This window comes from Arachis hypogaea, chromosome 15, assembly GCF_003086295.3.
Source record: "Arachis hypogaea cultivar Tifrunner chromosome 15, arahy.Tifrunner.gnm2.J5K5, whole genome shotgun sequence".
NCBI lineage: Eukaryota > Viridiplantae > Streptophyta > Magnoliopsida > Fabales > Fabaceae > Arachis > Arachis hypogaea.
In genome coordinates this window covers 156402545-156420759 of record NC_092050.1, presented here as the reverse complement: position 1 = coordinate 156420759, position 18215 = coordinate 156402545, and the positions used below count along the sequence as shown (strand labels likewise).

Here is an 18215-nt window from a genome sequence, read left to right as displayed (position 1 = left end):
CTTCATCTATATTAACACGAGATGTTTATGTACTAGATTATTTTTAGTTTTATTTTAAGTTATTTAATTTGATTTGTCTGAAATTAACTACCTCTTTAAAACTTATATACTATTTAAAGTGATTAACAAGGGTTTACGAGATTTGATCATTTGGAAAAACAAAAAATTGTACACATGGATGGAATTGATGATATTTTTGGTGAAGTTTGAAGATCTTATAAGCTTAGACAGTGACACAATGAAAGTGACTTAGGACCAAACCCTACAACCAAACTATGTTTGAAAAATGTGTTGTTTTCTATTGCTTGAAAATGTCACTCTTGATGTTACATATATAATAACTTGTCTCACTCATTGGTTTTCATGTAATGAAATTTATTTGTGTGTGACCCCATCAATTAGAAGACAAAGAAAAAGAAAAAAAAAAAAACCATAGAAACCTATTAGTGATTATAGATGGTTAATGTACTTTTTCAATATACAAAATAGAGACACCCTAATTGATTTTCTTGTGAGCTGAAATTGAAACAGCTTGGTCTAGCTAAACATGCTCAAATTCATTGTTAAATATTAATAAGGTTTATAATTGAAATTCATTCAAAATTAATTTTTAATGAAATATATAGACGATATATGATGTATGCTATGATACTATTATTGTAGTGACTAAGGTGATTATACAATTCTGATAACACTTAAAAAATATTGTAAAAATTAAAATAATATTTTTTTATATTTAAAAATATTTTTAATTTGAAAATAAAAATAAAAATATTGCAAAAGTATATATAAAAAAGGTTTAATTACTCTGTTAGTCCCTATAGTTTCGCAAAATTTTCAGTTAGGTCCTTATACTTTTTTTTCTTTTAATTGGGTCCCTGCACCAAATATTTTTTTCAATCAGGTCCTTCTTAGTAGTAATTGACTTAATTGTATAGGGACCAAACTAAAAAAAAAATTTGTGCAGGGACTCAAATAAAAAGAAAATAAAGTATAGGGACTCAATTGAAAAAAAAAATTGGTGTAGGAACCCAATTAAAAGGAAAAAAAATATAGGGACCTAATTGAAAATTTCGCAAAACTATAGAGACCAACAGAATAATTAAACCTATAAAAAAATATTACCATAATTTTATTAAAATACATATATAGTGAATTATTAAAATTAAGAACATGTATTAGCTACGACAAACCAGCTAAGAAATTCATAGAACCATACATTGTTATTGAATTTTTGTTAAAATAAAGAATGATTGAAGCATGTTCTTTCTCCCTTTTTCAATATATATAATTTTGGCAACTACTCAAATGAAGATGCTAAAAACATCTTTTTATGAAGATTCTTGTGTTAAAAGTGTACTTTGTTTGTTTAGCCACACTTTAAAAAAAATAACACTTTTGCAACACATCAAAATCAAACCATACATTTTATCATCTAATGGTAAAAAAGAAGTATCTTCATATGAAGACAATAGTAAAATCTTCATGGTAGTATCCACCTATAATTTTATTACACCATAAACCATAAAAAGTTGTTGCCTGTTTTAATTTGACGGTTGATTTGAACCGTAGCTACCAACAATTATTATTTATGGGCCTTAGGTTGACTTGTGATTGTATTAGATCTAACTATAGTCAAAGTTTTCTTTTTTTAATTTCTTTCACACTTCTTAATTATTGTCTCATTCAATGTGTTCCATCAAAATCCATATAAATAATTTGTGAAATTGTGAATCAGAATTAGGCAAATAGTCAACAATTGTCCATGAATCTCAAATTTGACTGCTTTTTTATACAAAAAATTATAATATTATAATTAGTTATTATTGAATCTCTATAGTAGTAAGTTTCTAGATTGAAATTATCTAATCCAAATTTATTTAACTTGCCATTTTTGTATAGCAATTAGTTTTATACTATTTTTAAAATAAGTATTTAATTTCACCTTTTTATAGACCAACATACAACTATACATTGATATTAGATTAGTGATTTGATCAAGTATTATGTGCACAAAGTATGAAGCACGGATTCTCTCATAGTGCCGGCGTATCCAAGTCGAATGGGAATCCGACGCCGACACGTGGTGGATACTTTAAACGAGCATATTGGCGGCGTGTCTTCTTGTGATGCAGAATTTTGGTGGAACTGTCACGAATCCGAACGAATCCGACTCGATTTAGATGTTCATGAGACGGATTTTTCTGCTGGAATGTAAATTTTCAATTGATTTTGTGATTTTATGGCACGATTAACCAATTTTTTCTTTCTAATTTTAAAATATTCTAAAATTAAAACAAATCAAAATTTAAATTTAAAAATAAAATAATTAATAAATCAAAACCTAAATCTATTGTCTTTGGTAGCTTACTTACTTACTAACTTAAAATTTTTTATTATTTTTAATAATTACATAATTTTAAAATTTTTTTATTCAACTATATTTACTCTTATATTTAATATGATATTTTATTAATTTAATATATTATTTAAATTTTAATTCACAACGTATATCCAATTTTTTATAAAAAAAAAAAGTGTCAGCGTATCCGTGTTGTATCCAAGGCACAAACTACTTATAGAAATGTATGTTCTTATAGTTTTGGCAAAGGTTTTTTTTTTTTTTTTAAATATTATTGTTTACACTTATTATAAGCTGAGTTGAATAAATATAAAATAATTGATCCATGAAACACATGGTATTTGTGTTCCCATATGGGTAAATAGTAATGCTACACATAAGGTCATGTGCTAATTAATATCACATTATTAATGGATTTAGAAATTCACATATCTCTTTCACACAATGATATTTTGAAGATTGAGTTTATATTCTCCATTCAAAGACATAATTTTCCAAAGGATTCTTTAATAATTGCTGGACACAAAAGGGTAGGAAGGAATGAAATCAATTTTTTGAAGTTAGCCCTAATTACTTTACAATTAAACATTAAGTTTCACATAATCACATTTTTTTAGGGTAATGCATTATTTAATTAGTAAAGCAAAAGTTTTGATACAAGAAGATAAAACAAGACCAACTTCACAGTACATAACAAATGTTTAATTAAAAAATATTTTATCTAAAGATATTGTTTTTAAAATTTGACATATTATTTTTTGACACCGCCGGTATTAATTATTATTTAAAATTTAAATTTTGAAAATCACATTTTTCATCTATGAACATATTTATTTATTTATTTTTTTTTACCAAAGATAGGAGACTCGAACCCGCAACCTCTTAATTGAATATGTGGAGACTATGCCATTTGAGCTATTACTTATTGGCCTATGAACATACTCATTACTCAAGCACATAAGTTGAAATCTTATTATACGAGGGAATAAGCATGTCATCACTCAAAACTTAATATTAATAAACTATTCACACTAATTAATAAATTATAATTCAAGTGATATAATTTTTTTATACTCATCTAAAGGTTATAGATTCGAATTTTTTTATTTAAAAAAAAAAAAAAAAACTATTCACACTTGGTTTGTAATTTTTGGTCAGGCAATATAATCTGTAGTTTTTTTGGGCCTAGACAATATAATAAGTGTTTAAACAAAAATAATTTGGTCCAAAACCAATAACTTGAGCACTCTTTGATTTGATTCTTTCATGGATTTCTTTTTGGGTCTTCAGCGTTTTTAATTTCAATTACAAGTCCAGATAAATCTTGGACTACAGTTTTATTTGGTGATTAATTCACTTCACATGGCCACATTATGACCATAATTCAATAGGCAAATTTTGTGGTGTCTATGTATTTGGTATCGAATTTGCCGAACTAATCTTTTATGGTAAGTTTTACTATTTAAAAATTATTTATTTTTATATTTTTTAAATTAAATATTAATTTTATCTCTTTTTAATAAATTACTAAATTAGACGACTATATAAACAGCATAGCAAATACCAATTCAATATATATACAAAATACGTATTTTTGGATATTGTACAAAGATTAATAAATACATTAAAAGTTTAAATTTGAATAATCTTTATAAAAAATTAATTTGCAATCTTAATATATATTTTAACACATATTAGTTAAATACTTATTTATTTATTGAGCATAGCAATCATTGTTATGTACACGATTATTATTTATTTAATGTTGGTTAACGGCATTTTTTAAGCCCCCCATGAACACATTGCTAGGATTAAAATGCAGCCCATGGCTTTGTAAGAAAACAATTGGCATTTGTAATCGACAACCTTGAACAACCTATATTACTTAGAAACAACCAACTCTTTTGTCAAAACCAGGTGCTCTCAAAATTCCAATCACTCTTTTTCAAACAAGACCCTTCATTCATTCAATTTCAGTATGCGATATTTGAATCAGATTCAAGGGGATGTAGTGGACTACAAATCAAAGTTTAGATCATTAGATACACTAAAATAACATTTAAAAATATAATTTTTTAAAAGAAATAATGTATAATATGATATAAAAAATTTTATAAATAAAAAAATAAAAAAATTATTTAACATTTTTGTCTTTTAGAAGATATATTTCTTGATCTATAATATTTATACATAATTAGAGAGCTATTCAGATAAAAATGTCTAAAACGTATTTTTTTAAAATATTTTTTAGTAATTAAAATTTAACACATATAATCGATTAAACCGTATTATTTTTGTCAAAATTAGGATAGACAAATTAATTTGACCGAAAAAATAGTGAATCAAATCTTGAACTGATCTAAATTAATATTTTTTTTTTATAGAAAACGACTATAATATCTTTATTATAAAAAATGACTAAAATATTTTTATTATATATATTAATTTTAAAAATCTTAAATTCTAGTTTTTTACTTCTTTATAGTCATAAAGTTAGGATTTAGAATTTTTAATATATATATATATATATATATATATATATATATATATATTAATAAGGACATTGTAAATATTTTTTATAAAAAATAATATTAATTTAAATCGGTTCAAGATTCGATTTACTATTTTTTCAGTTAAATTAATTTATATGGCATAATTTTGACAAAATTAATACAATTTAATCGATTATATATATTAAATTTTAGTTACTAGAAAATATCTTTAAAAAAATACATTTTAGACGTCTTTATCCGAGTGACTCCCTAATTGTTCTGGAACAGACGTGCTTGTACAACTGCTTTAATTTTGATATGCTAATAGTATAAAACGTTTTACATCGTCATATAATTACAACCATTCTTTTGGATAGCATAGTCAATGTAAAAAATAATTATTTTTACTAATGTGAGTGAATACACGTATAAAACTGACCATGTATCAAAAATAAATTCTTTAAAATATAAATGGTTAAATTACAAAGTTGGTCCTACACTTCTAGTGAAATTGTAAATTAATTCTTATATTTTAAAAGATTGTAATTGGATCTCTAAAGAGAATTAAAATTTACAATTTAGTTCCGCCAATTAAAAATGGTTGATTTAACAGAATATTCTCAAAATATGCTGAAAATATTCTGTTAAAATAGAGAATATGCTAAAAATATTTTGTTAAATAAAATATTTTTTGAACGATAGGGACTAAATTGTAAATTTTAATTATTTTTAGGGATCTAATTATAAAATTTTAAAATATAAAGACTAATTTACAATTTTACTGAAAGTATAAGGACTATCTGTATAATTTAACCAATATAAAAACTTCAACATAAGGAGCACAAGAGTCTCATGAAAGCCTCAACTAAATATCAAATCTCAGCCATCCATCCTATTTTTCTCTTTTCCACCAGCAACGGTCCACATTCAATGTCCCTTCCAATCCCGCCACGTGTCAAGCCCCTCTATATATATATACCTCACCTCTCTCTCCACTTTCTTTTTCACTGTCATTTTCTCGGGAAAACTGAGGGAGTGAGAAAACCGTGAAAATTTTGAAAAACCACTGCGATTCACTGAACAACGATGGCAACGATCAGGTCCGTCAAGGCTCGCCAGATCTTCGATAGCCGCGGAAATCCAACCGTCGAAGTAATCATCTCATCATTTTCCTTTCCATTTTCATCTTTTACTTTCTTTACTATCTTTTCGTTTGCCGAGGAATATTCGTTTTTCTCGGCGCTCTGTTTTCGGTGTTACCGAGAGTTCCTTTTACGCGAAGCTTTGTTTTTCTCGTTTTCAGGTTGACGTTACTCTTAGCGACGGAATCTTCGCCAGAGCTGCCGTGCCTAGCGGTGCTTCTACAGGTAAACTAAACGATCGTCGTTTTTTTTGCTTTTGCAAAAAAGAACGTGATTATGAGTTATGATGTTTTTCTTAACGATGTTATGTATGTTGTCGTAGTAGAGAAGTAGTAACTAGTAAGTAGTTGTTTCTGTTATGATGCTCGAAGTATATAATCGTTTTCAGAATGAAGTGGAAAAGTAATAGCTGCTTATGTAGGATTTGAAGTGATATTTGGTTGTATGTGACTGACATGCATGCGTTTTTGTTTGCATGCTGTGTAAAGGTGTTTATTTAGTGATAGCATGCCATGCTGGTAGTGGTAGTTTAAGTACTGTTTCCTAACATTTTTGTTTTGTTTTTTCAATTTGTTTTGGTTAAGGTGTTTATGAAGCTCTGGAATTGAGGGATGGAGGTTCAGACTACCTTGGGAAAGGTGTTCTCAAGGTACTTCGTTCATAGGCTTTCACTTTGTTATTTTAGCCTTTAAGAAATTTTTGTTGCATATGTTTAAATTTTGATGGCTTCCTAATTTTGCTTAATATATATTGCTTTCTGCATTATTTTATCACCCTTAAAATGGAATGGCTTTGATGACAATTTTTTTTTTTTAATTTTCCTTGCTTAGGCTGTGGAAAATGTGAATAAAATAATAGCACCTGCTCTGCTTGGCAAGGTATTTTAGCAGCTATAGAATTTGGTTGTAGCATGTTATTTTAAATCCTGTCCTACATCAATTGTGTTCTTTTATTTGTTTGAGTTTACAGGACCCAACAAAGCAGACTGAAATCGACAATTTCATGGTACAACAGCTTGATGGAACTGTTAATGAGTGGGGTTGGTGCAAGCAGAAGGTATTACCACTTGATTCCTTTGGCTTCCTGAGTTAAAATAGCTGCATTTTTCTTTGTGGCTGTACTGCACCCATTTTATGCTGAATGGCTTCTAATATCTTGAAATTTTTAGCTTGGAGCCAATGCTATTTTGGCAGTATCACTTGCTGTCTGTAAAGCAGGTGCTGCAGTGAAGAAAATTCCTCTGTACACAGTATGTAATGTTTCCTTACTCATTAGCCATAGTTGTTCTGTAGTTATCTTGTGGTCTGATGGTTTGCTTTTGTATTATTTGAAATTTCAGCACATTGCAAATCTTGCTGGGAACAAAACTTTGGTATTGCCTGTACCTGCATTTAATGTTATTAATGGAGGCTCACATGCAGGAAATAAGCTGGCAATGCAGGTAATGTTGATTTAATACGATGGTGATCAAGGGTGTGAGATATATCTTACTGCTTTGCTGTGTTCTCTTCTACAGGAGTTTATGATTCTCCCTGTCGGGGCATCCTCTTTCAAAGAAGCAATGAAGATGGGTGTAGAAGTATACCATCACCTGAAGGTTATTGCTTTTTGCCCCTTTTTTTACTTCCTTATTTCATCTCACTTATGTAGTTTCCTAAATAAATTAAGGTGTTAATGCGTGTCTTGCAGGCTGTGATTAAAAAGAAGTATGGACAAGATGCTACTAATGTTGGAGATGAAGGAGGCTTTGCTCCTAATATTCAGGTCCTTTCCTTCTCCCCTTGGTTGTAGCGATCCAAACTTTTATATGATCTGATTGTTTTATTTCATCTTTACTCATTAATGTTCTTTGCATGTCAAGAGCTTTAATAGTGTATGATATTCTTTCTTCAGTTAATTTATAAAGATAGTAAACCACCCCTGGTTTAAGACATGCCTCTGGATAGCTTTTAGAAAATTTTCTTTTTTTTTTTGGGGTTCAACCTTTCTCTTAGCAAAGCCTTAAATTTTATATATTTATTTTTCATTTAGATTTTCTGAGAAGTGCTTACAAGTCTGCATTGATAACAAAAATAATAAAATAAGATAAATTGAGCAAGAGTGTTTTTTATAGCCAAACACAGAAACATTAAAAATTTTCCATTATTGTATGCACATTTTAGCTAAATCTATTAATAAAACCTGCTTATGCCTCTTTATATATATTTTTAAGAAGCTAGATATTTGCTTTAAAAAAATTGGTATTTTTTTTTTAAATATGGTCTTTTTCTAAATAAAGTTGTGGCCCAACATACATGAAATATTGTTACAGTAGTTCTTTTTATTAAACTATAATGCTTGCTTTTTTAGTAACATTTCCAATCCAAATGGGATCTTTATCCCACCTAAATGTTGCTTTTGTACGTTTTCTGGTTCCTTTATAGGAAAACAAAGAGGGTCTTGAGCTTTTGAAGACTGCCATTGCAAAAGCTGGTTATACTGGAAAGGTTGAATCATAATCTCCACTTATTCTGACAGTGTATTACTATATGGCTGATATTTTTACCCCTAATTTTCTATACTTGCACCAATTGCAGGTTGTAATTGGTATGGATGTTGCTGCCTCAGAATTCTATGGTAGTAAGGACAAAACATATGACTTAAATTTTAAGGAAGAGGTACACAAATTTTCAAATTTCTTGCCTTTATTGGGTTATTTCTCTGTTAAATACTTGACCAAGTAAATTACTTTCTTATTGCAGAATAATGATGGATCCCAGAAAATCTCAGGAGACAGCTTAAAGAACGTGTACAAATCATTTGTGTCAGATTATCCAATTGTTTCCATTGAAGATCCCTTTGATCAGGATGACTGGGAGCACTATGCAAAGTTAACTGCTGAAATTGGCCAGCAAGTACAAATTGTTGGTGATGATCTCCTTGTCACCAACCCAAAGGTATGCTTAACTTCTAAATTGGGGGTTATGCTAATTAAACATGTATCCTTTTGACACTAGTCTGTTAATTGTAGCGTGTGGAAAAAGCAATTAAGGAGAAAGCTTGCAATGCCCTTTTGTTGAAGGTAACTTAGCTGCTACTGGATTAAGATGTCCATCTTTCTATTTAATAACTTTCTTTGTAAATAGTGAGTGAAATCTCATCTTATACAATTTATATATTAGGTCAATCAAATCGGCAGTGTAACAGAGAGTATTGAAGCTGTGAGAATGTCAAAGCAAGCTGGCTGGGGTGTCATGGCCAGCCACCGGAGGTATGAGCCCACCTCTCTGGTTCATTGTTTTGTTATTTTTATTTTAATTCTTATGTGATGTGATTTCGCTTGTTCATTGTAGTGGTGAAACTGAGGATACTTTCATTGCTGACCTCTCAGTTGGATTATCAACGGTAAGTTCTTATGTGGCTTTCAAATTTTCACCGTAATGCTTTAGCCAACTTTCTGAAGAAAGCTAATACAATTTCACATTAACAGGGTCAGATCAAAACTGGAGCTCCCTGCAGATCAGAAAGGCTTGCCAAGTACAACCAGGTATACTGTGACTGTGAAACTTGTGCTTGATGCACTACGAATAATTCGAGTTGAATTTTTCGACCACTATCATGCCACTTACCTTCCGTTTTGGTCTTGTGTTGCAGCTTCTTAGGATTGAGGAGGAGCTTGGTTCTGCTGCAGTGTATGCTGGAGCCAAATTCAGAGCCCCAGTGGAACCCTACTAATATGTTCCAAATTAACTCTGCTAGAAGCCTAGAACTAGAAGAGTATAATATAATACGTTTTGATGGGTGTGTAATTTTGCAATGAGAAACATCACATTGGGTACTTGCAGTAAACTATAGTCTGATTTGCTTTGCTCATGTTTACGGTTGGCTTGTCAAATATCATCATCATCATCTATATCAAATATTATAAAGTGGAAGAATCTATTTTTAGTGGCACCTGCATTTGGCTTGAACTAACTCTTTGAAATTTGACCTGTGTGGTCTCATGCCTTTCATTTCAATCATTTATTATTCCAATAAGTTATTGTTAATATTTAATATTAAAATAATATTGATCTTACTAATTCATGGTAAACCATTAGAATTTAGAAATGAAAGAGAATGACATGGTGGATTCCATCCAAAATAAAATATGCCTCAGTCGATTATTGTTGTTATCGTTATAGTTTTTTCTAAATCAAATAACGAGATTTGTTTAAGTCTACTTGTTAAAACATTAGGGACAGAAACTTTGAATAGGAAAAAAAAAAATTATGCAAGTCTTGTATTATTTTTGTTGAAACTTGAAAGCATACGTATTGTGATTCTTTCAAAGAAAGTTCGCTTAAATTGAACATGATAATTGGCCTTTCACAAATTTTAACTTAACCATCCTTGATTCATGATTCATCCTATTTAACTACCATTATGTTAAAAATCAAGTTACGTCTATATTAAAAATTAATAGTTTATATAAAATATATATTTAAAATATGTAAAATAATATATATTTTTACATAAATATATAATAGTGATTTTGTTATTGATTTTTAGTACGGACATAGTATTTTTGCTATGCTAACTATAGGAAAAACAAGAAAACAAAAATCATGGTTAGAAATATACTTATTTTACACCTCTTTTTTATACTTTTGAATTGTTAATAATAATAATAATAATATTTGTTCAGCATTTTGGAAAAAAAAAAAAAACAAGAGTAACAATTAACATAAAATGGGAAGGAAAAAAAAAAGGTTCCAAATTTCAAGTATATACACATATAGAGCATAACACTAAGAGCTTGACACTCTGACTCTAAATTAACTACAGATAAAGCAGATTTTCAGAGTTCACCAAAAACAGAATCAAAGAACCCCCCACCCCCTTCTGCGATTCCTTCTTTAGCTTCTTCCTTCTCCCAATTCCGATCGATTATTGATAATTGGTTTATGGAGAGCGCATCGGAGCTGGTGGAATTCCCTTTGCTGCAGACGCCGATCGAAGCAAACTACAGAGCTTGCACCATTCCCTACAGATTCCCCTCCGATAATCCTCGCAAGCCCACTCCCACCGAAATTTCTTGGATTGATCTCTTCTACAACTCCATCCCTTCCTTCAAGTACCCTTCTTCTTCTTCTTCAAGTTCTTTCCTTTTTGGTTTTCGCTGTGTGATTCGCAAGCATCTTTTTTAGAATGTTTCTTATCATATACCCTTGTGCTCAATTTGAGCGTAAGTGGCGTGTTTTGTTCATTTCTGAGATAAAAATTTATACTTTTGCATTGCATTTTTGTTCTGTTTTTTTTTTTTTAATTGTTATGGTTTAGCTTGGGCACTATTGCTGTGTGAAATTTTGGCGTAGATTAGTGATTTTGTTATGTTTGATCTTGTACTTGTTATGATAATCTGAATTGTTAATAGTTAATACAGTAGTAGTATTACTAGTGCTGCATCATTTTTTTCCCCTTATTCATTGGAAGTTATGCAAAAATTTCTGCTGGTGTACTTGGTGGTTTTAACTATGTTTTCCATTTTCAACCAAATGCCTTTGGTTGTAATGGTTCATGTTGAATTGGCTATGACATTATCCTTTTATAGATTTGAGATAACATAGCATTAGCATCTTGGCATAGTTGTAAGACACACTAAAAGGACTTATTCTTGGTGCGGAAGTAGTTGCCATTGCCAAAGTGGTACGATTTGCTTGCCGTTGTTATGATATAACTTATTCCTTGACTTTTGAATAAATTAATAAATTAATAATTCTAAGTATGATGTAGAAGTTGTTGCAGTATGAGTAATATAGAAGAAGCTTCTTTTAAGAGAAGTTGAGTGTTACTAGTAGTGTTACTAGTAGGTGAAAGGCATTACTATTGGCAATGGACTAAAAATGTCCTTGTTTAGGAATCTTCGAGAAATGAATGTTTCTATAATAATTACTGAGTTCATCCATGTGCTTTTATTAACCCTTCACATTGTATTAAGTTAGAGCAACTCAGTGGCGTTGTTTTAGTGAAATATGATATTTTTATTTTATTGTAAGGACTCTTTTGTTTGCTTGTTTCCCATTCACAATATGGTTTAGCTTTGATTTGACAGAAAGCGTGCCGAGAGTGATCCTTCTGTTTCTGATGCTGCGACTAAGGCTGAAAAATTTGCTCAAAGGTGATCTATTTGTGTTATTTTCCCCTCCCATTTCTCCAATTTGAGAAGTTTGTTGCATGGAAGAGATCACATCAGTTTACTTTTGAATATTATCTAGGGATAACGTTTGCCATGTATCATTGTATTATAAGGCTTATACACTCCTCTATGCTATAAGTATGCAATAGTTTGTGGTATGGGATTTCCTAATTGCATCTTCTATTTGTGCATTTCCTGAAAAAGGTATGGTGACATACTTGAAGATTTGAAGAAAGATCCCGAAAGTCATGGCGGGCCACCTGATTGTATCGTATGTTCTGTACTATTTATCAATGAAATTGTAAAATAATATAAAAAAATGAATTAAAAAAATTAATCCAACAAAATTTAGCATTTTGGTGATTTGCCTAATTCTGTTGATTTATTTATTTATGTTTTGGTGTTTGGTGCCTTGGGCTATGTTCTAGCTCCTCTGCAGACTTCGTGAGCAAGTACTTAGAGAACTGGGATTCACAGATATCTTCAAAAAAGTCAAGGTAAGTTTAATTGCAGTTTCAGTCCCATCTGCTAATTATATATCTAACTATGGATTACAAAGTAGAGGAAAAGCATATGTCTATCTTATGTAGTGATTAAAGTAACGTCAAATTTTTGCCAACTTGTGAAGCATAGTGGGGTGGAATTTTTTTATAGAGTTGGTTGAAAGGTGTAAATTTATTAGCTAAAGTAGAATAGACTTTTAGCATTTGTTATCAGTTCTAAAGGAGGGGAAAGCATGGGTGCTAACATTATCATTGGATGGTGCATTTTATAAGCTCCAGATTTGTTATTCCTTTTGTGGTTGAATGCAACAGGATGAAGAAAATGCAAAAGCCATCTCCCTATTTGGGGATGTTGTTCGCCTTAACGATGCCATTGAAGATGAAGGCAAGCGACTTGAGAATCTTGTTAGAGGAATTTTTGCTGGAAACATATTTGATCTTGGCTCGGCACAGGTATGTGTTCTTCTAATAACTGTTGAATAACTAGAGTTAAGAAATGTTTGACCAACTTGGAATCTACTTGGTCAAGCATCAACCATATTTGGAATTTGGGTAAGCTGCGGTTTGTGTCCCTGAAGAGATCCTTATGCCTCCCCTTTTCCTTCCACTGAAATTATCCTAATTCATCTTTGTATGGAGCCATAGGCTGAAAATTTTGCATGGGAAACTAGATATACTCGTAATAACTTTACCGTGGTCTGCGTTTATTGGTTTACAAGGAGGCAACTGTTGTGTTATTTATTATAATCATATATGCGGGAATTTGGAGAATTAGTTATGCATTACCTTATTCTTCCCTCAATTTCTTGAAGCTTGCAGAGGTTTTCTCCAAGGATGGGATGTCCTTTCTAGCTAGTTGTCAGAACCTTGTTCCTCGGCCTTGGGTTATTGATGATCTTGACAAATTTAAGGCGAAATGGAGCAAGAAGTCATGGAAGAAGGCAAGTTTCATGCACATTGATAGATACAATTTTATCATTAGTTATATGTCTGCTGTCATATTCTCTGCAGTTCTTCTGCTGTAATCTGTCTCCTTTTGCATTGCAGGTTATCATATTCGTAGATAATTCTGGTGCAGATATCATTTTGGGTATACTGCCATTTGCGAGGGAGCTGCTTAGGCGTGGGAGTCAGGTTTGATAACATATCCTTTTTCTTGTCTTTCTTTTGGAATAAAATATTGATTCATCAAAATGAAGAGGGAAAGTTCCAAAAAGATGACAGGATAGTAATCATCCATAATATTAGGACAAAATGTAAACCAACAAAGAAAATTGCAAAGTTCAACAGAGCAAAGTGGCCTAATCATTCAGCATAGCCATTTTCTAAAAATGGATGTGTTCTTTACATCAAAAGAAGCTAAATACCTAACCTTACCCTAAATCAAGCATATTACAAAAATGTCTATAAATATTATTTGTATTCCAGCAAAATGCACTGAAGTGAAGCTTTTGTTGTACATTGCCACAAAAGTATTTCCTCTTTTCTTCTGTAGGTGTAGTCTTTGCCTCTTTTGAATCTATGTTTGAAACTGAAACTGCTTTTCAAGCATGTGATTCATAGCTTCCACCTTCTATATATTTTGTGCAATTCCCTTTTGAATGCAGGTTGTATTGGCTGCTAATGAATTACCTTCCATCAATGATGTGACTTACCCAGAGCTAGTTGAAATTATATCAAAGGTAATTAAAAGAAGTTTTGTAAACTTTTGGTATAACCATATTCTCTTTTTGAGGGGATATTACGGTATTCTTTTCTAACTCTATCATGTTCTTTTCCAGTTAAAAGATGAAGAAGGACATCTCATGGGTGTCAGTATTTCAAATCTTTTAATTGCCAACTCCGGCAATGATTTACCTGTAAGAAAATGAACAATGCTTTTTATGTTTTGAAAATTATAGTACTTTGATTGGATGTATCAGATCATCAAATTTTTGTAGTGATTTTGTTGCTTTCTCTTCCTTCGTTTAACGGATTGCAGGTCATTGATCTTACAAGAGTGTCACAAGAACTTGCTTACCTTGCCAGTGATGCAGATTTTGTCATCTTAGAAGGGATGGTAAGTTCTTCCTTGGATATTGTGGGAAACTTCTATTGCATTGATTGTTGTTAGATGCTTTGTCGGGCTTTGATACTTGAAGTGAAGTAGGATAACAAGGGGAGTAATGTTTTGGTTAGAAGGTATACGGTGGTATCAGTAGTCTTTCGAAGTTTGAATTAATTATCAACGTATATACAAGGTAATAAGATAGTTCTTATTAGGGATCCAAATGTTCGCATCGGAAGGTCGAAGCAATAAAACAGGAGGAGTCTGTTAAGATACATCATAATCATTTTGAACTGCACAATCCATAGATATATGTTATGCCTTTATGGAGATAGAACATTTTGTAATAATCTAAATAAAAAAATAATAATGATACTGAGTACTGACAACTTATAAACCTGAAGATAACATAAAACTGGTACCCAGATAATGAAATTAAGATAATATTTTTTTCTCTTAATATTTAGTGGCACAATATTCGACAGATATTTCATTGGCCAATCGGAATTAGTCAGACATATACATATTCATATCTTGTAATTTCTCAAGATTGCTTGTTTAGTTGTTTCCCAGTTATCCTTGTTCTGTTGTGTGTATCCAATTTCATTTAGATGTTGATGGTATATCCCTTCATACTTGTGTTCCACATTTATCTTTCAAATATTTTGAGCCCCTCTAGATTGTTTTGACTTATTTGCATATTCACAAAGATTAGAAGGTCTTCTTGGTTTCGTTCCTATTTCTTGTTTGAATAATTTTGTTAAAAAATAGTGAAAAATAAGAAACAAATTTCATTGCTTTCAGTATTCCCTTTCCAAAATCCTAGAAATAGTCCAAAGTTTGTTATTGAATTCTACATCGCATCATAAACACCGACATTTATTCTTTTGTCAGGGTCGCGGAATAGAAACGAATCTCTATGCTCAATTTAAATGCGACTCCCTCAAGATTGGGATGGTAATGCATTTAACTAATTTATGTTCCTTGTTTCTTTATCACATGAAATTATTGAGCTCTGAATCTTTGTTGCTGCTGCCATTTGTGTAGGTGAAACATCCTGAAGTTGCACAATTTCTTGGTGGACGTTTGTATGATTGTGTTTTCAAATACAATGAAGTCTCAAGTTTATAAGTCTCATTCTTTTCTCTTCTCTTCTCTTCCATTGCTGCATAGTTTCACTTTGTCTTAGTTTGAATCTCTCAACTTTAGAACATACCAGCATGAAGCTAATGCTTTTTCTTCAATGTCATTTTAGTTTTAAAAGAGAGGATTAAAGGGAAAAAAATCATACATTTTACTTGTAATAAAAAAAAAGTAGTTCTACACATATGAATTGGTTTCATGATGATGAAGCTATAATGTAGGTATTGAAATATTCAGTTTGTTTTTTTTGGTTTCAATTTTGTTCTTATAATTATCATAACTCTATTTTCAAAGCCTACACACTTTGGAATAATACTTTTATCATGAGTAGTGTCAAACTTTTTCTTTTACTTTCACATCTTGTTACACATATGACATAATTTCACTAATGATATTAGTTATGTTCTTAAGGTAGCGTTTGGTGGAGAGACAGAGACTGAAAGATTGATACTGAGAGACAGAAACTGAAATAAATTTCAGTATTCTGTTTGGTGTAAAGTGGGAGACAGAAATTGAAATAAGAATGAAGCTCTAATGTAATTTGTACAAAGGATAAAATTAGAATTAATTAATTGAAATAAGGGTATTTTAGGTATAAAATGTTGTTAAAGTTTCAGTCTCCGTCTTTAAAAATTTCAGTCTCCTGTGTCCCCACTTTTTGGAGGTACTGAAATACTGAAATTTTGGAGACAGAGATAGAAATTTTAGTATCAGTCTCTAAACCACCAACAAACATGATATTGAGTCTCAGTCTCCCAGTCTCTATCCTAGTACCTCAAAACAAAAGCTACCTAATAATTCAAGTAACTTTCACTAATCCGATTTTGGGGGGAGCCACTTGTGTTTTTTTTTTTTTCTTTTTAAATGACAAGTCAAAAGGACCAATTAATATGCATTGTTATGAGAATGTGATTACATCCCTTTGTGTTTATAATAATAATTTATTATTATTTGAATTGATCATAGCCAAATGTTTGTAGTGCATAGATGCCTTAATAAACAGAAGGAGACGTATTCTACAAGGATTGGATTTTGCATAAGCTTTCATGATTAAAGTGGGATTCTTGTCTTGAACATGACTACTATAATTTCTCTTCTCAAGTGTTAAACTATGGAAATAAGATTTAAGCTATAATAATGGTATATTACAATTCTATTTCTATAACTAATGAAACTTGTCAAACAATGTAAGGAAAGTAGAATGGGAGATTAAGAGGATCTACTTAAATCCTTTATAATTAGAGTTTGGCATCTTGTATATTAAATACGGTAATATTAAGGAGATAAAAAAAAGTCAAAATTTGTTTTATTTAATATTTATTAATTATTGTAATAAGATAAGTTTCGGCTGTTTTTTTTGTTATTTGTTTTTTTTGCTACCAAACATTTTCAATATTCAATATTAGTATATAAGTTTATTATTGTTCGTGTATATTTTTACTTTTTTTCTTTTCATTAAACAGAATTTAATTTTTATGCACTCTTAGTGCAAAAAAATTTTATATAAATAATCAATAATATATTACTGCATTAGTAGGAATAACTAATTTTTAAATTTATTATTTAAAATGTTATTTAAACGCATGAATATAATTGGATAATTCTTATATGTATCATAAAAATAGCTATGCATATGCATGACGTTATGGTTTTTTTTAAACAAAAAAGAATAACAATCTATTCACAAGTATGATGGAAAAATTAACTTAGAAGTATTCCATTAATTAAATTTTGTATTTTAATAACAAATTATATTTCAATTTGTAGACTCCTACTTTTTGAAAAGAATAAATAGATAAATAAAACCTCCAATCTTTTAAAACTCGCATCCATTTCTACCGATTCATTCATTATTTATTAGTCTCTCATCTTCTTCTCTCTCTCTCTCTTTTTTTAATATTTATTATTTATTTATTAATTTTTTATTAAGTTACATAAACCCGTTGATCCAAACTTTTATTTGCTTCATGATGATGCAATTATCATATTTTTCCTTATATTGCCTGCCTTTCGAATCCAAAAATGGTAACATTCCTCCATGTTCATGTATGTTAATTGGTCCTGTAATCCTGATAGGATTAATCAATAAATTGTTAGTTAGGACCTGTTTTTGTCAACTCTGGTCATGAATCATTAAATCAATAAATCACTCTATGTTCAAAATTTGCAAATGACTATTTTTTTTTCACTAGTCTTTATAATTTTATCAAATTTTTAATTAGATCTCTATATTTTTTTTTTTAAAATTGGGTCTCTATATCACATAAGATTTTATAATTAAGTCTCTACCGTAATAAAAACATTAGAATTAACAGAATATTTTGTTAAACTACATAAAATATTCAGTCAAGTGTTAGGCATATTTATTT

The 18215-nt window shown here is 30.2% G+C and overlaps 2 protein-coding genes across 2 annotated transcripts; both read left to right on the top strand.

The window, feature by feature from the left end:
* The first annotated feature begins 5839 nt into the window (after positions 1–5839).
* On the top strand, positions 5840–9929 carry LOC112751661 (enolase). The gene is made up of 17 exons (XM_025800874.2): positions 5840–6006; positions 6158–6221; positions 6581–6645; positions 6827–6874; positions 6966–7052; positions 7165–7245; positions 7336–7437; positions 7513–7593; positions 7686–7760; positions 8420–8482; positions 8573–8653; positions 8738–8932; positions 9007–9057; positions 9158–9246; positions 9329–9380; positions 9466–9522; positions 9630–9929. Exons 1-17 carry the CDS (start codon positions 5941–5943, stop codon positions 9708–9710), a joined length of 1338 nt encoding a protein of 445 aa, XP_025656659.1. The 5' UTR covers positions 5840–5940; the 3' UTR covers positions 9711–9929.
* Positions 9930–10677: 748 nt separating this feature from the next.
* On the top strand, positions 10678–16103 carry LOC112751660 (damage-control phosphatase At2g17340). The gene is made up of 12 exons (XM_025800873.3): positions 10678–11091; positions 12070–12135; positions 12358–12424; positions 12582–12650; positions 12969–13109; positions 13469–13597; positions 13704–13790; positions 14264–14338; positions 14438–14515; positions 14638–14715; positions 15598–15660; positions 15751–16103. Exons 1-12 carry the CDS (start codon positions 10922–10924, stop codon positions 15832–15834), a joined length of 1107 nt encoding a protein of 368 aa, XP_025656658.1. The 5' UTR covers positions 10678–10921; the 3' UTR covers positions 15835–16103.
* The last annotated feature ends 2112 nt before the right edge of the window (positions 16104–18215 follow it).